This window comes from Olea europaea, unplaced genomic scaffold (assembly GCF_002742605.1).
Source record: "Olea europaea var. sylvestris unplaced genomic scaffold, O_europaea_v1 scaffold849, whole genome shotgun sequence".
NCBI classification, from domain to species: Eukaryota; Viridiplantae; Streptophyta; class Magnoliopsida; order Lamiales; family Oleaceae; genus Olea; species Olea europaea.
In genome coordinates this window covers 256,578-276,557 of record NW_019266937.1, presented here as the reverse complement: position 1 = coordinate 276,557, position 19,980 = coordinate 256,578, and the positions used below count along the sequence as shown (strand labels likewise).

The window sequence follows — 19,980 nt, the reverse complement described above, 5'->3', positions numbered from 1 at the left end:
TTGATTGCTCTCCAATCGGAGTACACAAGCAATTATTTTTAGCACATATTATGACAAACCAACTAGATACAAAATGCTTTTCACAATGCAATATCCTACTCTAAGCCTAGCCTGATGATTGGATGAACTGTGTAGATGCTATGCAACAAGCACCAAATTCAGGCTTTTACATTGGAAATCCAATCCCAGCAAAATCTTTAACTGTAAATCCAACTTTCTCAAACCTACCTTTCTCGTTGCTCTCACGGAACTTTAAATAGTCTGAACAGACAAATGGCCCGTAAATCCTTTTGTTTCCATCACCCACAACTTCATCAGGTGCCAACACCTCTTTCTCGTCCTCAAAGCACCAGAAGAAAGCTAGAGAGAAACGATTCACGCGTTTCTTCAAAACAACCCTATGCTCCGATGATCTCAGTTGTTCATTGCTCCAAGCTTGCAACATGTCACCAATATTTACCACTAGGGTTTCTTCAGATGGGACGATGTTCATCCATTTTCCATCCTTTGATCGCACTTGAAGTCCTCCTATTTCATCTTGATAAACGATTGTCACACAGCTCATATCAGTATGCATTCCAAGACCCTCAGCTTCTTCGTCTGAACTCTCTGGAGCCATATAGTTGTTTATTCTCAAATATCCATGGCAATTCTTAAACTCAGAATTATAATATTTTGTCTCAATTCCAGCTCCTATAGTTCTTAATACGAGCTTAAGGACTCCCTTAGATAACTCAGACATTTTGCTCCCATATTCTTGCAATACCTCACTGCAAAGACAAAAGATTAATCAAGTTTTCAAGGTATTTGTCTCTTAACATGGAAAAAAGCATGCATAAGTATTAGAAAAGAGATCGTTTCCATAAAAAGCCTCACCTGAATTCAGAATCATGTTCACCAATGAGAACTTCTACAGAACTCTGAGCAGAATCTGTGAAGTCTGGTCCTGAAACTCTAAGGCTCTCAAAAAAGGGCGAGGCTATGAAATGAGGAGTGTAAGTCTTATATGGTGATAAAGGACCTAGTTTAATTTTTGTCTCGATAGGGAGGCTGAAAATGCTTTTTGAGTGAGTGCAAATTTTGTTGTAAAGATCTTTGGAGATTCCATGATTAATGATTTGGAAGAAACCCCACTCTTTGCAGGCTGCAGCCAAAGAGGACAAAGAAGATGGGCACAATTGCTGAGAAACATCTAATACAGGGAGTTCTAAGAGTGTTTCAGATTCAGGAATCATTTTTAGAAAACAAAAAATGGTGGCTTTTCCACTGGGGTTTGGCAATTATATAAACAATTTATCAAAAATTATATGGAAAAGAAATTTACACTAATTAGCATACAGGCATTATATATAGCCCCAGAAGAAGTTAAGCCATCATTCTGTGTTACGGTTACCTTATATCTCTAATCTCTCACTTGACTTTATAATAACAGCTCAGTTAGAAGCAGAAATATCTTTTAAGCACAAGTATTTCTACAGTATTTCCATTTGCTATTAAATTTATATGTAAACATTATAGGAGAGGAAGTGACAGCTAAGGCAGCCTTTATGAGCAGCCATTATAGAATGTCATCATTATAAAGATATGGGCAACTTGGAGCTTGCCAGACTTGGAAGTGATTTTTTTTTTTTTTCTTTTGGCATCTTTGAAGTCAAAAACATAAAATTTGATAAAATTTGACAATTTGGACTCTTCTGAGAATAATTTTTGAAGAGTTATTTAGTTTACTCCGAACATAATCAGAACACAATACTATGTGTAAGACATTTTTTACAATAATGTACTATGTTCCTTTCTATAAGTTCATATACTGTAGAGTTCCTTGCTTTAAAGCAAAGACATACCAACCACCAAAACAACACAGAGGAAGCAGTAACCCATCATATTTCAAGTAACATACTAACTCCTTTCAGCAGTTGACAGCAATTTCTTCACAGGATGATGATTATGTATAGTTCTAGTTAAAGCAACAATAATTCTGAATTATAAGCTTTACGCTGGACAATCAGGAATAGTTCCTAATGACAATGAAAATAATAAGTTTCAATCATGATGATTAAGGAGAAGATCCAAAAAGTATCAAACCAACATACCATTGATGAGAAGGGAAGAATTCAGTACAAAAGCTTAAACTAACATTGTTTCCAGCTGATCCAAAGGATGTAATAAGCTTTTGTCTTTAGTATAGATTGTTGAACACGAAATGCATAATCGCTCACTTTGGTCATATGCTCTCTTCAATGCATTTCCAATCATCACTACCTTCACAAATTTAAGATGTTTATACTTGCCTCACATTCCTCTTTTTAGTTGTTCAAATGTGCATATGTTTTTTTGGAGGAATGGGAAAACGGAACATAGGAAGATTTATGTATTAAGTCTGCTTTAAGTTGGGTTTTTCTGCATTTTCCATCCTTCCAAATTTTTGTATTTTATCATCTGACCATAATGGCCCATGAGTCATCATCCCCTTTAGCCCATCCCGTGTTGAAGACTAAATTTTAATAAATACATTTGTCTCATCTCTAGCAGTTAGATTTTAGATGAGGAGTGCAATCATATATGAAACTAAGAAGATGTCCACTCAGGTCATATTAGGCATTTGATAAAGAATGAATTTGGCTTGGACATAAGGGAGTATGTTGAAGACTAAATTTAAATAAATAAATGTGTCAATTTTCAACATACCCTAGGGATGTCAANTGGCTTGGACATAAGGGAGTATGTTGAAGACTAAATTTAAATAAATAAATGTGTCAATTTTCAACATACCCTAGGGATGTCAACGAGTCGAGTCGAAACTCGAGGCTCGTGCTCGACTTAAGTTTTTTAAGTCGACCTTTCTCTGCCAAAAAATCGAGGCTTGACCCGAGCTTTCAGCTCGGACCTTCTGTTTTTTCTTTTTTCTTTTTTCTTTTTCTTTTTTAATGAAGGAAACTGCATTTTTTTTTAGCCGACCTGCGGCCCAGAAGGGTTGACTCGGGCATTTTCCGGGCTGAGCCACGGGCGGCGAGTCAATTTGCCATCTCTAACATACCCCCTCCTCCCCAATCCCACCGAGAAGGAGAAAAAGGGTAAAAACATGTGTACGGGAATTTTATTTATTTTTTTTGTTTCTTTCAGTCACTTGTGAACTTTTACCGTTTCGAGTTGTTTTGTTCAACTCATCCATAAGTGAAATGATGCCACCATTGAAATAGAACATTTTTAAATTCCAGTGTGCCTCCACACAGACAGCTTGGACAAACCAGCATCTTTCGTGATCTTGATTGAATTAAGCAATCTTTCTCTCATGGAACTTACACATCAATCATGTCAAGGGATCACCCTAGAAGATTAATATAGAAAGAAACCTGATGCACTTTAGCTCCAGTTTGAGCCTCATTCTTTTAAATTCATTTTTTTTCGAGCTCGTTTTCGATCACACATTAATCACACATTTTTCAAAAAATCACTATTATAAAATCTATTTTCCCAAAAAAAGGGGGGGGGGGGGGCAATTTAAGTTCCACATACAAGACAGAAAAAAAAAAAAATGAAAAAGAATTATGTACCAAGGAAACACGTCAAAATAATATTGCATGAGATACAATATTACTTCATGCATCTCAGAAAAAGATTAATATGGTCGCAGCATTTAATAGGACTTGGACTTACACAATTTGACACATTAGGCTAACTCCAAGGAGCAATTGTCTAGAAAAGGTGCGGAGAAGGTTACATCACCATTTATATCAAGCGTAACAAGTTAGCCCCCCAGGTTAGGACATTGTAGCCTTTCAACTTTAACTGGATGACCATAGAAGTTTCCAGACTGCCTTGACTCAAATGTTGATTTGCTATTTAGATTTCTTTATCTTCTGTTTCTTCACATAGGGCCTGTTTGGGTCAGATTTTTTCACCCCAAAAATTGATTTTTTGATCGTTATTTCACTATTACAGTCGTCATATTTGACTTTTTCTCTCACATGTGGATCCCACTTTTCTCTTAATGATCAAAAAATTAATTTTCAAAATCACTCCCAAACAAATTCGTAATAAAATCAAGATTAAGTATCCTACTCCAGAATACTAGTTCTTGAAACAATTACAGGGAACCAAAGATCAGGTTTCTGAGCTAAAATATTCAACATGGTACAATTCAATAATCAATTCCCTGTTTTTTATTAAGCATATACAATGTGGGTTCAAAAACTAAACTTATCAAAAGTGTAGTGTCACTTCTGTTTATTAATCAGCAAGAGAAAGAACCATCTCTCCTTAAAGCTAGATAATTGCCGCGTATTCAAATGCTTGAATCTTTATAATCCTGACAACTAAATCCTAGCTGAAATGACATTGCTAAGGTCCTGAATCTTCGCAGAAAAATGCAAGTCCCCTATTTATATAAATCGATGGAAGCCAATTTATGCAAATGATATGTTCAGTCCTAGGAGATTAATTGTCCAGCCCTCTTTCATTTTAAAATGAGCAATGCGATATGAAGCTAATAGGCTAATACCATGTTCAACATTACAACTGACAATCCGCGCATGAACAATATTTCCTCACTTAATCATTCAGTGGTTAAGCAGAGCCATACGATTCGTACGAAGCAATCCCAAATACTTTCCAGCCCTAGAAGTTTGGGGCATCTGATCTATGTATAAATGACTGAGCCACATAAACAAAAAATGCTGAATTCTATTGAATAATGGACACAACGTATTAGAATATGCACATGTGCGCATTGATTAATTAAACACGCAAACCACTCAATATTCAATCATACACGCAACACTCTATTAAAGAAACAAGAAAATCAATTTTAAAATAATCGAAAGTATAAAAGCAGGAACTAAAATAGAAAATGAATTGCACAGAACATGGAAATGCTTCCACTGGTAACATTAATTGATTCTTGTGAAGGCAATTAAGCCATTCCCCGGACATGTTGCAGGTTTTCCTGGACATAGATGACTTTCAAGTTTCAGCATCTTCCATTACGTTAACAGTGGAGAATACTATTTTCATTTTTCACCATCCGCTCTCAGGTCTCTGTCGTCGCGTGGATTGGGCCGGATCCATCAATCCATCCATGGGTACTTTTAAAATTAATCTGGTCAAATTATCTAAATTTCACATTGACTTCTTAACAAAGGGATATTATGAAATGGCTTATCCAATGTTAAATGACAAAAATAACTTTAAATTCATTATACAATTACAAGAGCTGATTTTTTTAAAAGACATGAATACCCTTCTACTTAACAAATAAAAATCAAACACTTCGTACATTTCTTATTTGTTTATTCCAACGCAGATAAATAAAACACTCTCATCCTTTATCTGCTTCAACTGCAGAAACTTAAAAATTTATCGAAATCGGAAGTCGAAATCAAACACTTCCTACATTTCTTATTTCTTTACTCCAACACAGATAAATAAAACACTCTCATCCTTCATCTGCTTCAACTGCAGAAACTTAAAAATTTATCGAAATCGAAAGTCGAAAAATTTGTAGACATCAATAAAACACTCTTATCCTTCATCTGCTTCAACTGCAGAAACTTAAAAATTTATCGAAATCGAAAGTCGAAAAATTTGTGGACATCAATCTCGTCAGTTCGATAACTTTATATACGCAAATTTAATCTTGTTTTCGTTAAATTATTGTATGTTTAAATCGATAAATTGTATTTCGACATTTAATGATTAGTAAAAAAAAATTTAATAGATATGTAATTTTTTAAGTATTTGACCAGAAAAGATTCATCTGCATATTTATACCGGCGCCGGTGAATCGACCGTTTGACCGGCTGTTTAACAGTCGGCCAAACAGCTGATTATTTTCTTTTTTCCCCCTTTTTTGGGTTATTTTTATTGCTGTTGATATTTTTCTTGTAATTAAAAATTCTGTTTCAACATGCAGATATGGTTATAGTCCCAATTTGTTACTTTGGTGATTTCGAATTGGACGAAAGAGATCAATGGGTATGAAAATGGCAAGTCATAAACGTGGTGGTATCGCAATTTCCATATCATTAGGTACATTGTATGCATAACTCTATAATGATTTACAGAACAAGTTGAATGTTGATCCTTCTCGGTACAACATGGAATTGAAATTTAAATTCAGCGAGCATGCATCAGTTCCGATTCCACCTATAATGATTTCTTCTGTTGATGAAGTGAATTATCTGATTGAATTGAACAATAAGCACACGACTCCTCTTTGCGTGATTTTTGTAAGGAAGGATGTCGTCGAAAATTAACAAGTAGACTCGAGAGGTGGGGATCACAATGTTAATGATTTTTGAGATACGATGGAGATAGCTCGTAAAAATGATGTGGTTATTGCAGAGATAGTTGCACATAGAATTCCTTCCGCTGCTCGTGACAACGAGAATGAAAATGCAAATACTTTTACGAACGAGGACTTGATTGCTTTATCCCAGCAGAGACATGAGTGGGGTGGCACCTCGGGGGCTAGATCGAGTGGACCGTCCTCTAACTCCTCACGTGTGGTTCCTGATAATAAGGATTTGTATGTCAAGCAACTGTTTGAAACGAAGAAAGATTTGCAAGAAGCTGTGCACCTAATTGCATTGAAATACAACTTCGAGTTTAGAGTGAAAAAATCGAATAGGTCGTTGTTGACGCTATCATGCCTAGATGATAGTTGCAGTTGGCATTTGCGAGCAACGAAGATGTACACGAATGAGTGTTTTGTAATTCACAAATATACACGAGAACATACTTGTGAAGTGGGAGTTTGTCGTAATGATCATAGGCAAGCCCGAGCTTGGTTTATTGGTCGACAGATAATGCACAAGTATCAAGATCCACGGACAATCTACAGACCATCGGACATCATTAACGATGTTCGTGGAGAGTACGTAGTAGTCATGAGCTACCAGAAGGCTTGGAAGGCCAAAGAATGCGCATTGGAGGATTTAATGGGCTCGACAGAGGAAAGCTATGCTAAATTGGCCAGGTATTGCCATAACATGGAGAAAACTAATCATGCCTTAGCATTTTTTATTGAGACGGAGGCCAATAACTGCTTCAAATTCTTCTTTATGGCTTTTGGACAATGCTTTCGGGGATTTCGAAATGCTATGCGACCCCTAATTCTAGTCGATGGTACAACTCTGAAATCCAAATATCAAGGAAAGTCGATTATTGCTACATGTCAAGATGTCAACATTCAAATTTACACTCTTGCATTCAGCATTATTGATAACGAGAATGATCTGTCAATGCGTTGACTCTTCACAAAGCTCAGGGAAGTAATCGGAGAAGTCGAAAACCTTGCATTTGTCACCGATCGGGGACAGTCTATAATAAATGGTATTGTTGAAATTTTTTCTGATGCACATTATAGGTATTGCATGTACCGTATACAAGGCAACTTGAAGACCAAGTATCGGGGGAAAGACATTATTTCATTGTTTGGGAGAGCGGCCGAAGCTCACAGTATTGAAGAGTGTAATAGGTACATGGTTGAAATAGGAAGCAAATCATTCCCGGCATGGGACTATCTAACGAAAATGGGGATTGAACATTGGGCGCGCTCATATTTTCCAGGACGTCGATACAACATGATGACGTCAAACAACGCGGAGTCTCTCAATGCATTATTTAAGACGGATCGAGAGTTACCCATTCTCGCATTGATTGAGAATATCCGTTTGAAGCTGCAGCAGTGGTTTCACGATCGACGTGCTGAATCACATAATTGCACAAGCATGCTAGCCCCAGCACAAGAGGTAAAGCTCTTCAAGGCTGCAAAGGCTGCGAGAAAGTTAAATGTCGAACCACTAGACGAGTCGCGCTTCTCTGTGGAATGTGCACGTCATATGACATATATGGTAGATTTAAGTGATGGAACATGCATTTGTAAACAATTCAAGTTAGAGAGTTTTTTATGTGAGCATGCAGTTGCGGTGGCTATATATTGAGGATTTGCAGCGAGAACATTGTGCTTTCCTTATTACACTGCTGAAAACTAGAGAGCTGCGTATATTGAAACCATATTTCCGCTTTCAAACGAAGTCGAGTGGGAAGTTCCCGATCATATTCGCCCGTTCAATACATTGTCGCCACCTCTCATTGAACCACGTGATCCTGGACGTCCAAGTACTTCTAGAATACCATCTACTAGAGAGTTTTTCCGACCGCATAGGTGTAGCAGGTGCAAATCAGTAGGACATACTCGCCAATTTTGTACAAGTCAGGTTCCCCTAAATGACGGTTAGAATATTGTGTATTTCCATTGAAATGAAAAGTATTTACATTGAAATGAATAGTATTTACATTGAAATAAATAGTATTTACATGAATAATTACAAACAATTGCAAAAATTTGTTACAAATAATCATAAAAAATAATTACAAATATTAATTACAAAAAAATATTTACAAATAATTTATGGATCACAATTAAATTCGTAAAAATCACACGTTAACTTATTTCGCCAATTCTGTATCCATGACTGGTTGATTCCATCAACCTTATGTGCTATACTAAAAAATTCTGTATATTTGATTGAGAAAATCCCACAGTCGCCCCTGCAAATGAACAAATATATGTTAGTTCGGTTCCAATTACGTACGAACTGATTACTAAATTAAAAAAAAAAAGATTACAAAGACCTACGATATAGACTGTCTCGCCGTCGTTGTATCCCGCACGATAGTTAGTTTGTCATCCACAGTCAAGTCCGCATGTCTAGCCATCATATGAACGATCGTAGTCACCGTCTCTAAGATCTGCTTGGGCGGTCCCTGTGTTAGACATGAATGATCGGGGTCGTACACATATATCATCGAATCAAGGAACACGATCTCCAGTGCAATGCAGTGCTGATTTGCGATAACTGGAATGTACAAATGCGTACAACCCTCCCATGACTTTCCCCCAATACTCGGTGACAGCCCGATGACCCACTCGAGCATATACGCTGGAAGCACGTACTCGTTACCTAGAAGCTGGAGGGACTGATACTCAATGGTAACGGTACGGAAGAACTCGGTGTTCAGTATTATGCGGCCAGGCTTGTGGAATGATTGTGGATATCTCTCCACTCGATTGCGCAACAAGTCCATGGTCACGTCGATGTGCTACATTAAGGAAAACTAAGAAATAAATACTTATTTCATTTACCAAATTAAACATAATGTATACAAAAAGTAACAATAACACTTCACTTACATCGTCGGCAAGCCAAGCCCCCTGAGTGGTGATATCATAGAACCACTTGTATGCGTCCATATCGTCCTTCCGGCTATCATGTGCGTGGCTCTGAAAATAAAATAGAAAAAAGGTTAAATGAAGCATATACGAGTTCTGGTAGTCTACTAAATCATACAATACTTACCCGGGCAACATTCTTCGCCCTCAACCTCGAATGCTTTCCACTTGGCATGGTCGACCTCCCGGAACAGATTCAAGTACGTCCCATCGACGAACCTTCTCCTCTTTGCCTCAGTCGTGAAGGGAGAGACGACGTACTGTGATGGCACTCTCGGCCTCTTACCGACCACCGTCTTCGGCATGTCAACAGCACACTTTTTTGCCTTATACACTGCCACCTCCTCCACCCCAGGGCTCGCCACCTCCTCCATCCCCTCATCTGCCACGGTCTCCATCCCCCACGGGGTCATTCTCTCATCTGCCACCGTCTCCGTCCCCGACGAGGCCACTCCCTTCATCTGCTACCGTCTCCGTTCCCGACGGGGCAACTCCCACATCTACCACGGTCTCCGTCCCTGACGGGGCCACTCCCTCATTTGCCACTATCTCTCTCCTCGATGGGCCCCCCTCCTCTGTCACTACTCCCGTCCTATCGCACTCCACGGATAAAATAAACGATTTCCATGCATCATCATCATGTATGTATGACTGTCGGAGACCCCCATCTCTATCACCCCCATCCCTATCACCCTCTCGATCACCCCCTCGATCACCGTCTCCGTCAACCCATCGCCTATCGGCTATATCACCTCGAAGTGCTGCAATCTCATTCGACAAACCTTCGACCCTTCCTACCAACTGTCGTCCCAGATCATCAACCCTTTCTATCATCTCTCGACGCAACCCGTCGACCTGCCCCGCTATAAATATGCTCAGATGGGCGTACAGATCATCAAAAATAGTGCCCATGACTACGTGCGGGAGATCCACATGAAAGGTCTCTAGACGGGGGAGGCGGAGGAGATGCCCTCGGTGGAGGTAGTGATGCCCTCAACGGAGGTGATCGTCGATCAACTAGATCACGCTCCTACACAAGCAACAATATTATAAATTATTAACTTAATCCGTAAATGCTAACTCATACAAAACGGTAATCAATAGATTTTATTTAATTCGCTCACCCAATCTCGATCGTGGATCGGATCGGACATATGGTCGTTGGGGTGTGAGAAATGCCTAATTCACGCACAAGACCCTGAGCCTCCTCCTCCATCAACGACGTCAACTCAATTATGATTTCAAGCTGACATATTAACATTTGAACTAGTTAACGATCATGCAATCAGATGTTAAATCACGCACAATATAAATTACAAATACATAATACTCACCTGAGGGTCATCGAGGATAGCCAATAACTGTTTTCCAGTAGGACATCCCTCCGATCAAGATGCTCTCCAATGGTGCATCCGAGGGCAGCATGTCTCCACTCACCTCGCAAAGCGGGCACCCAATATGGGGACGACCTCATACGCCCAAATCTGCAACACATACAATTATTATATATAAATTCAATATGAAAATAATTTTAACATTTATTATGTTAACCATTTACCTGCATCGCCAGGGACAATTCATAGGTGTCGTACTTACACATGACTCCCTTCGGCTTTGAGTGCGATCTGGTGAAGACGTGTATAGTGTCCTCAAAATATCTCTGGCCCCACGGATAGTCGTTGAAACGATCGATGTCGTCAACGATCTCCAGATGGAAGAGGTCGATCGCAGTCTTCTTATGGTGACACCGCACCACGCTCTCAAAGATGTAGACCAGACCTAATTTCAGTCTGTCTAATATCTGATCACACCTCCTAATTGCCTCCAACAGCTGTGTAAGAAGCACAGTACCCTGTCCCTCGAAGTAAGCATCATAAAACCTATTTATTCTCTGAGTCCCCTCACCAGCTGCTTTATCGCCCGTAATCTTTAATCCCGTGATCAGAGCAAACTCGAACATCGAAAAACTAGCGATTTTACCCCCGATTGCGAAGTGGAGGGCATCGCTGTCGACTGGACTCAGCAATCGACATAGAAGTGCATCAATAATCCGGCCCGAGTAATGCAGATCTCTCAACGGGTACAAGGGCCACAGGAAGGACTGGCGTGGCATATCAGCATGCTGATCATCAAGTAGCTCTAACACAGTTGTGAAACTATCAAAGCTACTATTCCACGTAGCTTTGCCTGACATCTGTTTCAACTCTGCGTCAAGATGATAATCCATCCTGTAAAAATTCAAAATGTTATAACATTGTACAAGTTATAATAGCAATAACAGAAAATTTAGCGAACGAAATTGTAACTACAATACGCAAAACGCATATTCATAATAATTAAAATCATCAATAATGTGAATTTTTTTATCCCATTATCAATAATGTCAATTTTTCCCAATTATCACAATTTTTTTAATGAATTCAAGTTCAAAAAATATTTAAATTCGATGAATGAAAATAATATTATTTATAAAAAACTAATAATAAAAATAAAAATAAATATTGAATTTCAAATTAAATTTTCAACAATTATTTCAAATTACAATTAAATATTTTCCAATAATTATTTCAAATTATTATTTACCAAAAATGAAAAAATAAAAATAAATATTAAAAAAAAATTAAATGTAAAAATTTTATTTAAATTTAGTCGTAACAATTTTATTTAAATTTGACAAACTAAATAATTTATTATTTATTAAAACCAAATAATAAAAATTATTTAAAATTAAATTATTAAATTATATGTGAAAAAAATTGGCAAAAAAAAAAAAGTGGGCCAACTACCTTTGGCTGACTGTCCGACTGCTAACAGTCGGCTGTTAAGTCGACCCAATACCAATTGTTACTCGACTGTTAACAGTCGGGTTCAAGCCAAAAAGGCCGGTTGCTTTTTCATGCTTTCTCGTCGGAAAATCACCATTTTCGGCGAGGAAAGCTTCCAAATTCAAACAACCAACCTTTTTTTATACTATATAAACCCTATTTTACTTATATAAACAAAAATATATTGAAAAAATCTCCAACAAATAAATCATTCACACTTTTAACCAAAATCTAAACATTAATCCAACCAAATAATGGTTATCTTAACAAGACTGTTCGCCGACGATGGATAGCAACTTCTCCGACCGACTGGAAACCGTCCTTGCTTTTTCAGTTTTGTGAGGGTCGATTTTGTGAGCCGAGGGGTATTTTGGGATTTTAAGCTTTAAATTCGATTTTTTTTAATTAAAAAAATGGTCAAAGGTTACTTTGGAAATAGGGATAGGTTATCTGGTCATTTCCAACAATTTCCTCTCCATTTGAACAATGTTGTGATGCTCTAGAAATTGGAAGTAACTGATTTCAGGTTCTATACTTAGTAAGAAGATATTTAAGAGTGTTTAAGTCGAAAAAGATTACTAAAAGGAGCATGTATGTTGCGAATGGATATTTATTTGATGGTTTGTTTATGGCTAATGTTGATGTAATGGACAATACGTCCAAAGTGCAGTAGGGTCTAGTCTGTAAGTCCTATAAAATATGTGGTTGAAATTAATTATTGATTTTAACTGAATCAGATAGGGGCTAAGTATGATTTAAGTCATAATTGGGGAAAAATAAAGAGGAAGAAGAACAAATGACGATTATGGCTCTATTTTTATATGGGATTTAGTAAAAATCATATTTTTTAGTAAATTTTGATTAAAAAATTGACGAAATATATGATTAAAAATGTGTGTTAGAAAAAGTGAATTTTTAGAAAATAGAGACTAAACAAGGGCTTAGCTTTTATTTATTTATTATTATTTTTTTAATAAGTGAGTCGATTGGATCGGTTCTAATGGATTTGGGCGGCACAATCTAACCCAATGGTTTGCCTACTAACCCGCAAAATAGTTGTTTAGAACATTTTTGGTAGATTGTTACATATCTTGAACTTGAATAAGCCAACTCGACATCTATATATATATATATATATATATATATATATATAGGCTTCAAGCCCCTTCATTATTGAGGGATCATTTAGCACATTTGTCGACTCTCACTTGACATGATTAGAGGCTTGAGAGTATGTTAGGACTCATTGTTGTGATATTAGGATTCGATCTGAGCATGAATCCAAATTGTTAACTCATATGTATAATCAATTTTGAAAGATTCCATGTCCATCTTATCTCTTTAAGTATTTCTTTTGCGTCCTTTGGGATTGAATTCAAAACCTCTATCATATGAACTTGGATCCTAATACCAATTGATTAATTGCGCAATTTAAATATCTTATAAGACAAATATTTTGACTTCGAATCTTGAGGGACACAAAAGAAATGTGCACGGACTCTTTCAAAATGGATAATCTGTGTGAATTAACGGATTTGGCACATATTTGAGACGTTACAATTAGTTTACTTCAAGTTCATTCGAATTTATGCCTCATTTAGAGTCAAATAATAATCTTAATAAAGAAACATTAAATTAACATATAACTTACATTCATCTAAATAATTATGTATTAAAAAAAAAAAAAAAAAAACCTATATGTATTCATGTCTGTCTTGCTTTTTCGAACAAAAGATAATAATAAAGGAGGGGGAAAAAAGGAATGAAAGGTGCAATTCTTGAATTACTTCTCGTTAGTGCTCAAGGCATTAACCATAACAATATTATTGGTAATATATCATCGTATGTCCAATTTTACCTTGTACCAAACGTGCATAGCATAGTTACAATCATCTCACTAATATTTTTATTAATTTATGCTAACAGGGAACCCAACTTACTATGTTATTATTGAATGTGGCGCTCAAGTGTGCAGAAGCAAGACTTCAGAAGGTTAATTACTTGGAAATTTTTTATTTTTTATTTATTTATTTTTTTCTAAATAACTGATGGGGTTAACTCTTCTGCAGGAAATGACAAGATTTACTGGAATGAGAAATTTACATTTGAATTGGGTTCATTTGAACTGGAAAATCTGGGCCACCTTAAACTTAAAATCATGGACGAGGAGTATTTCATCAATGATGGATTTGTTGGTGCAACTATGTACTATATTTTTTTCTTAATATGGGTGAGTCCAATGCAGTAAATAAGTAAATGGAAGATAACTTATTTTTATATTGGTCAGGATCTACCTTAAAGGCATAATCGTGGAGGGAAATTACAGAGGGTTGATAGAATTAAATCCAGACCCATTCAATGTGGTTCTTGAAGATGATACTTACAAAGGACAAATAAAGATTGGGCTCAAATTCATTCCAAATGTAAAGGTTGAGTTTGTTGTAGTTCTAGTATTGTTAATACTCGTCCCCTTTTAAGAAACAAATAAATTCTTTTGCAGATTGTTTTGCAGAAGGAGGGAAGAGAACAAGTGCATCAGAAAAATGACATTGGCAAATTCATATGCAAGACAATTACGAGTCTTTGGCAAGGGAATTGGTGGAATTTTTTGTTCTTTTATAGGAAAACAAATTCGACGGAGAAAGTACAAACCAACTTAAAGTCGAGCTGAACGAGAAATTTTTATCTCCTCAACAACTGTACATGATACAATTAAAGTTGATCTCACGTCTATTTATGATGCGAATTACCACTTTTAAGGAGTTTGACGAGTAAAAGATTTTTAATGTGTGATTTATCACTCATTTGTTGATTTTTCGAGACAAAAATTATGGCCAAATTTTTTCATCAACTGTTACCATTTAAACATTTTTATTAGTTTGACAATATGCACTACATTGTTAGGAAAAAAAGACTATATATTTCGAAATATTCAATTCTAGATTTAAAGTTGTTTTCTTTAGCCTAGTATATTTTAGAAGATTTAAATTCTATTAATTACCATTGGTTAGAAAGTGCTTGCTTCCAACTTTATGAATGAATTTCGTTCAAGCTGAGCCAGCAGCTGGAGATGGGCGCGATCGCACGTGCTGACTCGGTCAAAACCTCTAGGCAGACTAGCTGTTGGGAGCCAACCGCCATGGACTGAGCTTCCAGCTTTAAGGTTGAAATGTAGGCGCAGCTCGGGCGACGGAATGATTTGGAGGATGAACAAAAGTGGATTTGGGCCAATTTTTTTTTTATTAAGTTGTGGGCCGATTCTTTTGGGCCTCTTCTAAAAAAAAAAGGTAGAAATTACACCACCTACGTAATTTTTAATAAATATTTGAACATTACTTTGTTAAGAGTTTTTATCCATAAATACTGTAAAATCATAGCAAAAACTAAACATGAAAAATTAACTAAATCAAATAGGATTGTAATTTAGATAACTTAATTTCCTCCAATAGACAAGCCCTTACGATGTTGATTAATCTAGAAATCCCTAAAAATTGAGTCTATTCATCTTCCTTCCAATCTTATAATTTATGAAATCTCAAATATTTTTACAGCATACATGTGTTGGGTATTTGGAAATCACAAAAATCATTTTATGTTTGTGTAATATTGACAATTCGTTATCCACTCATCTATAACCTCTATATATCAGATTGATTCACAGATCAAGATTGTGGAGACATGGTGAGAAATGTTGTAATTGACAAAGGAGAGATCAATAAAAAAAAGTATTTAGTCAATTAAATGATACAACATTGGCAAGACGTCAAAGCCAATCGTATGTTGTATTCCTGCAACTCCACATACACTGTGAGTACGCTATTTTTGTGAACAACACGAGCTTTAGTTTTCACTTATCAAACTATTTTTCATGAATATTAATCCATGATTTGTTTGACAATGAACAAAATTTTCATACAGTCCCAATGACCGTAGAAAATATAGTACAAGCAATCAATGGGAATTATTGTAGACAACAAATGATATATTACACATACGTAAACTTATTATGTACATTCTTGATCATGTTTTTTATCCAGATTTCGCACTGCATATCATCTAAGGATTATCAAATTAATAAAAAGAATATCTAAAACATGTAGATTGCAGTAAGAAAATACTATTTCCAAGAGGATCGAGACATAATATTCATCATTAAGAATGCACAATACGATTTTCATTGCATCACCCATAATGCAATTCAAGTTATCAATCCAAAATCCATGAGTTCTTGATATCGACAAAGAAAAGGAAGAATAGTGTGTTTAAGCCACAGAAGACATTACTTGTCTTTGCTCATCCTCAATTTTTGAATTTCTTTTCTTTTTTTGGAAGAGACATTAAATGTGAAGCATGAGGTTTGCACAATTCAAAAGATTTCAATTACATAATGTTATTTGGAATCTATTATTAGAAATTAGTATTTTTTTTATTATATTTTATATATAAATCAGTATTTTTAGATATTTAAACATTGCATAGTAAAACATGAAATAATTTTTTGTAATGATGCAAATACGAATTTTTTTGAGAAAAAAAAATGAGAGGGAAAAAAAATGAGAGGCCCAATTACACAATCTAATGGATTGAAGATGCACAGCATGCTTGCTGGTTTTATTCACTTCCAGTTCACACGCGCAGACACTTCAAGGGAAAAATGAACTAAAATTCCAATTCCACATACAAAACCTTATTCATCGCTGTGCCACTGCGCTGAGCCATCGCTGGCATTGTCGCACTATGCCACATCGCCATCACAGCATAGTCGTCGATAACTAATTCCACTTGTGAGTTGTGACAACGTGACGCCTACCTATATATACACACACACATACATACATACATACGTATATATTGGTTTTCGTTCTTTTCGTTCTTTTTTTGATTTATTATTTATTAAATTATGATTTATCAGTTAAATTAATCAGTTATAATTTATGAATTTATGTTTTATGAGTATTACTATTTATTGTGACAATGTGAACTGTTTGTGACTTGAGAGTTGAGAGTCCCCTGTTAGTGTTAGTATTTATGAAAATTGAGGATTTTGTGAATTTGAGAATATGTGATATAATATATGCGAACTATGGACTGTGATTTGTGATGCATGAAAATGATAAATGGAGAATTTGTGATAAATAATAATTTGGTGTCGGAATTTGAAAATTAGAATGGAAACTTGATGATAGTTTAATGATTTAATCTGTTATTTACGTTTAATCTTCGTACAGATTTTTGAAAACATTGAAAATGAGATAATCTTGAAGCGCTTTCAAAATATAAAACCCTGAAGAATACAGTTGTCCGAGCTTACAATTATGGAGTGAGGTATTATATAATTCTTCTTATAATATCGAGTTGTATTGGATTATATTCCATGTTTATACATTATCACGTTTTAGTGCACTTATACATTAATTGAAGAATTTTTAATATTATTTAATTAAACATTAATAAATGATCTCGCTATTGTGACGGTCGACTGTTGACGACCACCCTAATTGGCTCCAATTCCTGAATCCGCCACTAGCTCAACCCATGAATTAATATTTTCATATCAATAAGTTGATGCTTTTGTTTATATAGTAGGGTTGAACATGATCTAATTCAAACAATAATCAGACTGAATTAATACTAATGAGAATTTTATATAGAATAAATGATTTCATGTGCACTGAAGTGTTGGAAAATTCACATCAACTGGGGAAAATGGAGAAGAAACAAACAACCAGAAATGTAATCAAGAAGATGAAAAATATAATGAATATGAAGGCTCGAACGCGTAATCGCTGTCCTCAAACTATATTTGCCCCCTCTCGAGATTGAATGAGATGCTTAAGGGTTTTGACAAACGATTTGCATGATTATATCAAGCCTTGTAAATGATTTAATACTAAAGCACAAGTGCAATCCTCCAAAAATTTAAGAACACTAGGAAGATATAGAATATGAATGTAAATCGATAGTTTGATTCAATGTGGAATGATATGTGGATCTCAAAATGTTTTTCAATGTTTTTAATGTGTTTGTATTGATCATTCATCATCTATTTATAGGCCTCAATCAATACATCACGAAATGGTGCAAAAACAAAATGAAAAGTGACAACTTTTAATTTAAAACGGCCCTCAAGTTTTAAATTGAAAAATCAGTGAACGACTATTTTTTAACACTATATGTATGCATAGTAGAAGCAAATTTGATTTTGTTTTAGTCAAAACACATCTCGCGCATGCACAAAATTAAACATGTGCATACGTATGGGCAAAAAATCAAAATTTTTATTTTTCAATTTCTTTTGACTCTACTAATTCCACAATTGAGCACAACAATTAGCCCATTATCATTTCATTGATTTTGAACAAATATTCAACAAACCCCCACTTGTTCAAAATCAATACGATCACATATTCAAAATGACGACACTTATGCATAAGGATTTATATCTTTCGATTTGAATCTAACCATAATGTAATTTAAACAAAGTAAAGTCAAAATTAGAGGTAGCATGGAAGTTTTGAACCAATTATTCCTTGTAACAATACTAGTCAAAACACACATATAAGTATCACGTGTTCTCAAGTTTCTCAACTCACTTAGCGCTTTTATGACCTTGTGTTCATCCTATTCAACAAATTTTTAAGAGAGAAACTCCAACTCTTTATTGAGGCGGCACTACTTTGAAGTTCATTTAGGTGAAGTTCTTCCAGTATCTTTGTTACTTTTAAAAATACTTGTTTTTTAGCACCGAACTTCATTAAGAGCTTTAAGCTCAACCTTCACTTCAGTAACAACCAGCATTATTTAATTAGGATAGGGTTATCGCGAATTTAAATAATGCTGCAATTATCTACATATCGAATGACTTGTTGTTACCCTTTGAACCTGTTGATTACCTTTTGAGTAATGACAGGTAAGGTTTTCGTCATTAGTGTACATTTTTAGTTAAGGAGTTTCAATCCCATTCTACTCGAACTAGACACCACTAAATTCCTTTTAGTGGTCTAGTTAAAAGATCCGCTAAATTCTCTATGAAAATTATTTTATCTTTGATAATTTCCTTGTGAAGTCACGTCTAAGACTTATATATCTAGACTTTCCATGTGACTTAGTATCTTATCAAATATAGCTAGACAATGATCGATTCATTTGATAGATACATCTTGTTACCACCAAGGAATCTTTTATGAAACCACATGCTTCTTACTAGCTTTATTTAAAGCTTTATAAATTTTCAAAACATCGTCGGATCATTTCCATCAAATCATTATACTAGTCAATTACTTTTATTGTGGATTTCATACTTGGGTATTCAGATTTCATCATTGAAATATTACAATGATCTTCAACTTATGAATATTCTTAAATATTCACATTGGTTTTGCAAACTTCGTGATTGGCTTTCACCCAATTCATCCACTTAGACTTAGTGGATTTCATCCTTATAATTATATCTATAAGGGCTTTTCTACTTTTTCTCCTTTCATAAATATCTTTCTATGATTAAAAAGTAAAGGACATGGTAATCTTTTTAAAACTAAGTTACCCTCACAGTTCCTCAATTAGGAACACATATGCAATCTAATATTGTTGCATCCACTAATCTTTGAACTTCTCATATAAGTTCAAAAGCGTTAATGCTAACCCCCCTCCACATTTAGGGTTACACTCGAGCTTAGAGTTCATCAACTCTTTCATAGTTCAATTCACTTATCACTTCGATAATACCCTTAAAATTTTAAGTACTTTAATATAGTGGTTATTAAGTCACAATGTACTTCAAAAAAACTATCTTCAATTTGGATCACACAATTTGATCAAAGTCGTCTCACAGACGATTAATGTTTTTCAAGTACAAACCAACTCAATTTGATTCCTTGATTGAAGTCCAATTTAATCAATGAAGAAGACCAAGTACTACTT

The 19,980-nt window shown here is 35.3% G+C and overlaps 1 protein-coding gene across 1 annotated transcript; it reads right to left on the bottom strand.

The window, feature by feature from the left end:
• Nucleotides 1-21: 21 nt before the first annotated feature.
• Nucleotides 22-1,604, bottom strand: LOC111391863 (gibberellin 20-oxidase-like protein). The gene is made up of 2 exons (XM_023017140.1): nucleotides 877-1,604; nucleotides 22-770 (listed from the first exon to the last, which is right to left on the bottom strand). The coding sequence occupies exons 1-2, from the start codon at nucleotides 1,233-1,235 to the stop codon at nucleotides 167-169; spliced, it is 963 nt and encodes a 320-aa protein (XP_022872908.1). The 5' UTR covers nucleotides 1,236-1,604; the 3' UTR covers nucleotides 22-166.
• Nucleotides 1,605-19,980: the final 18,376 nt, after the last annotated feature.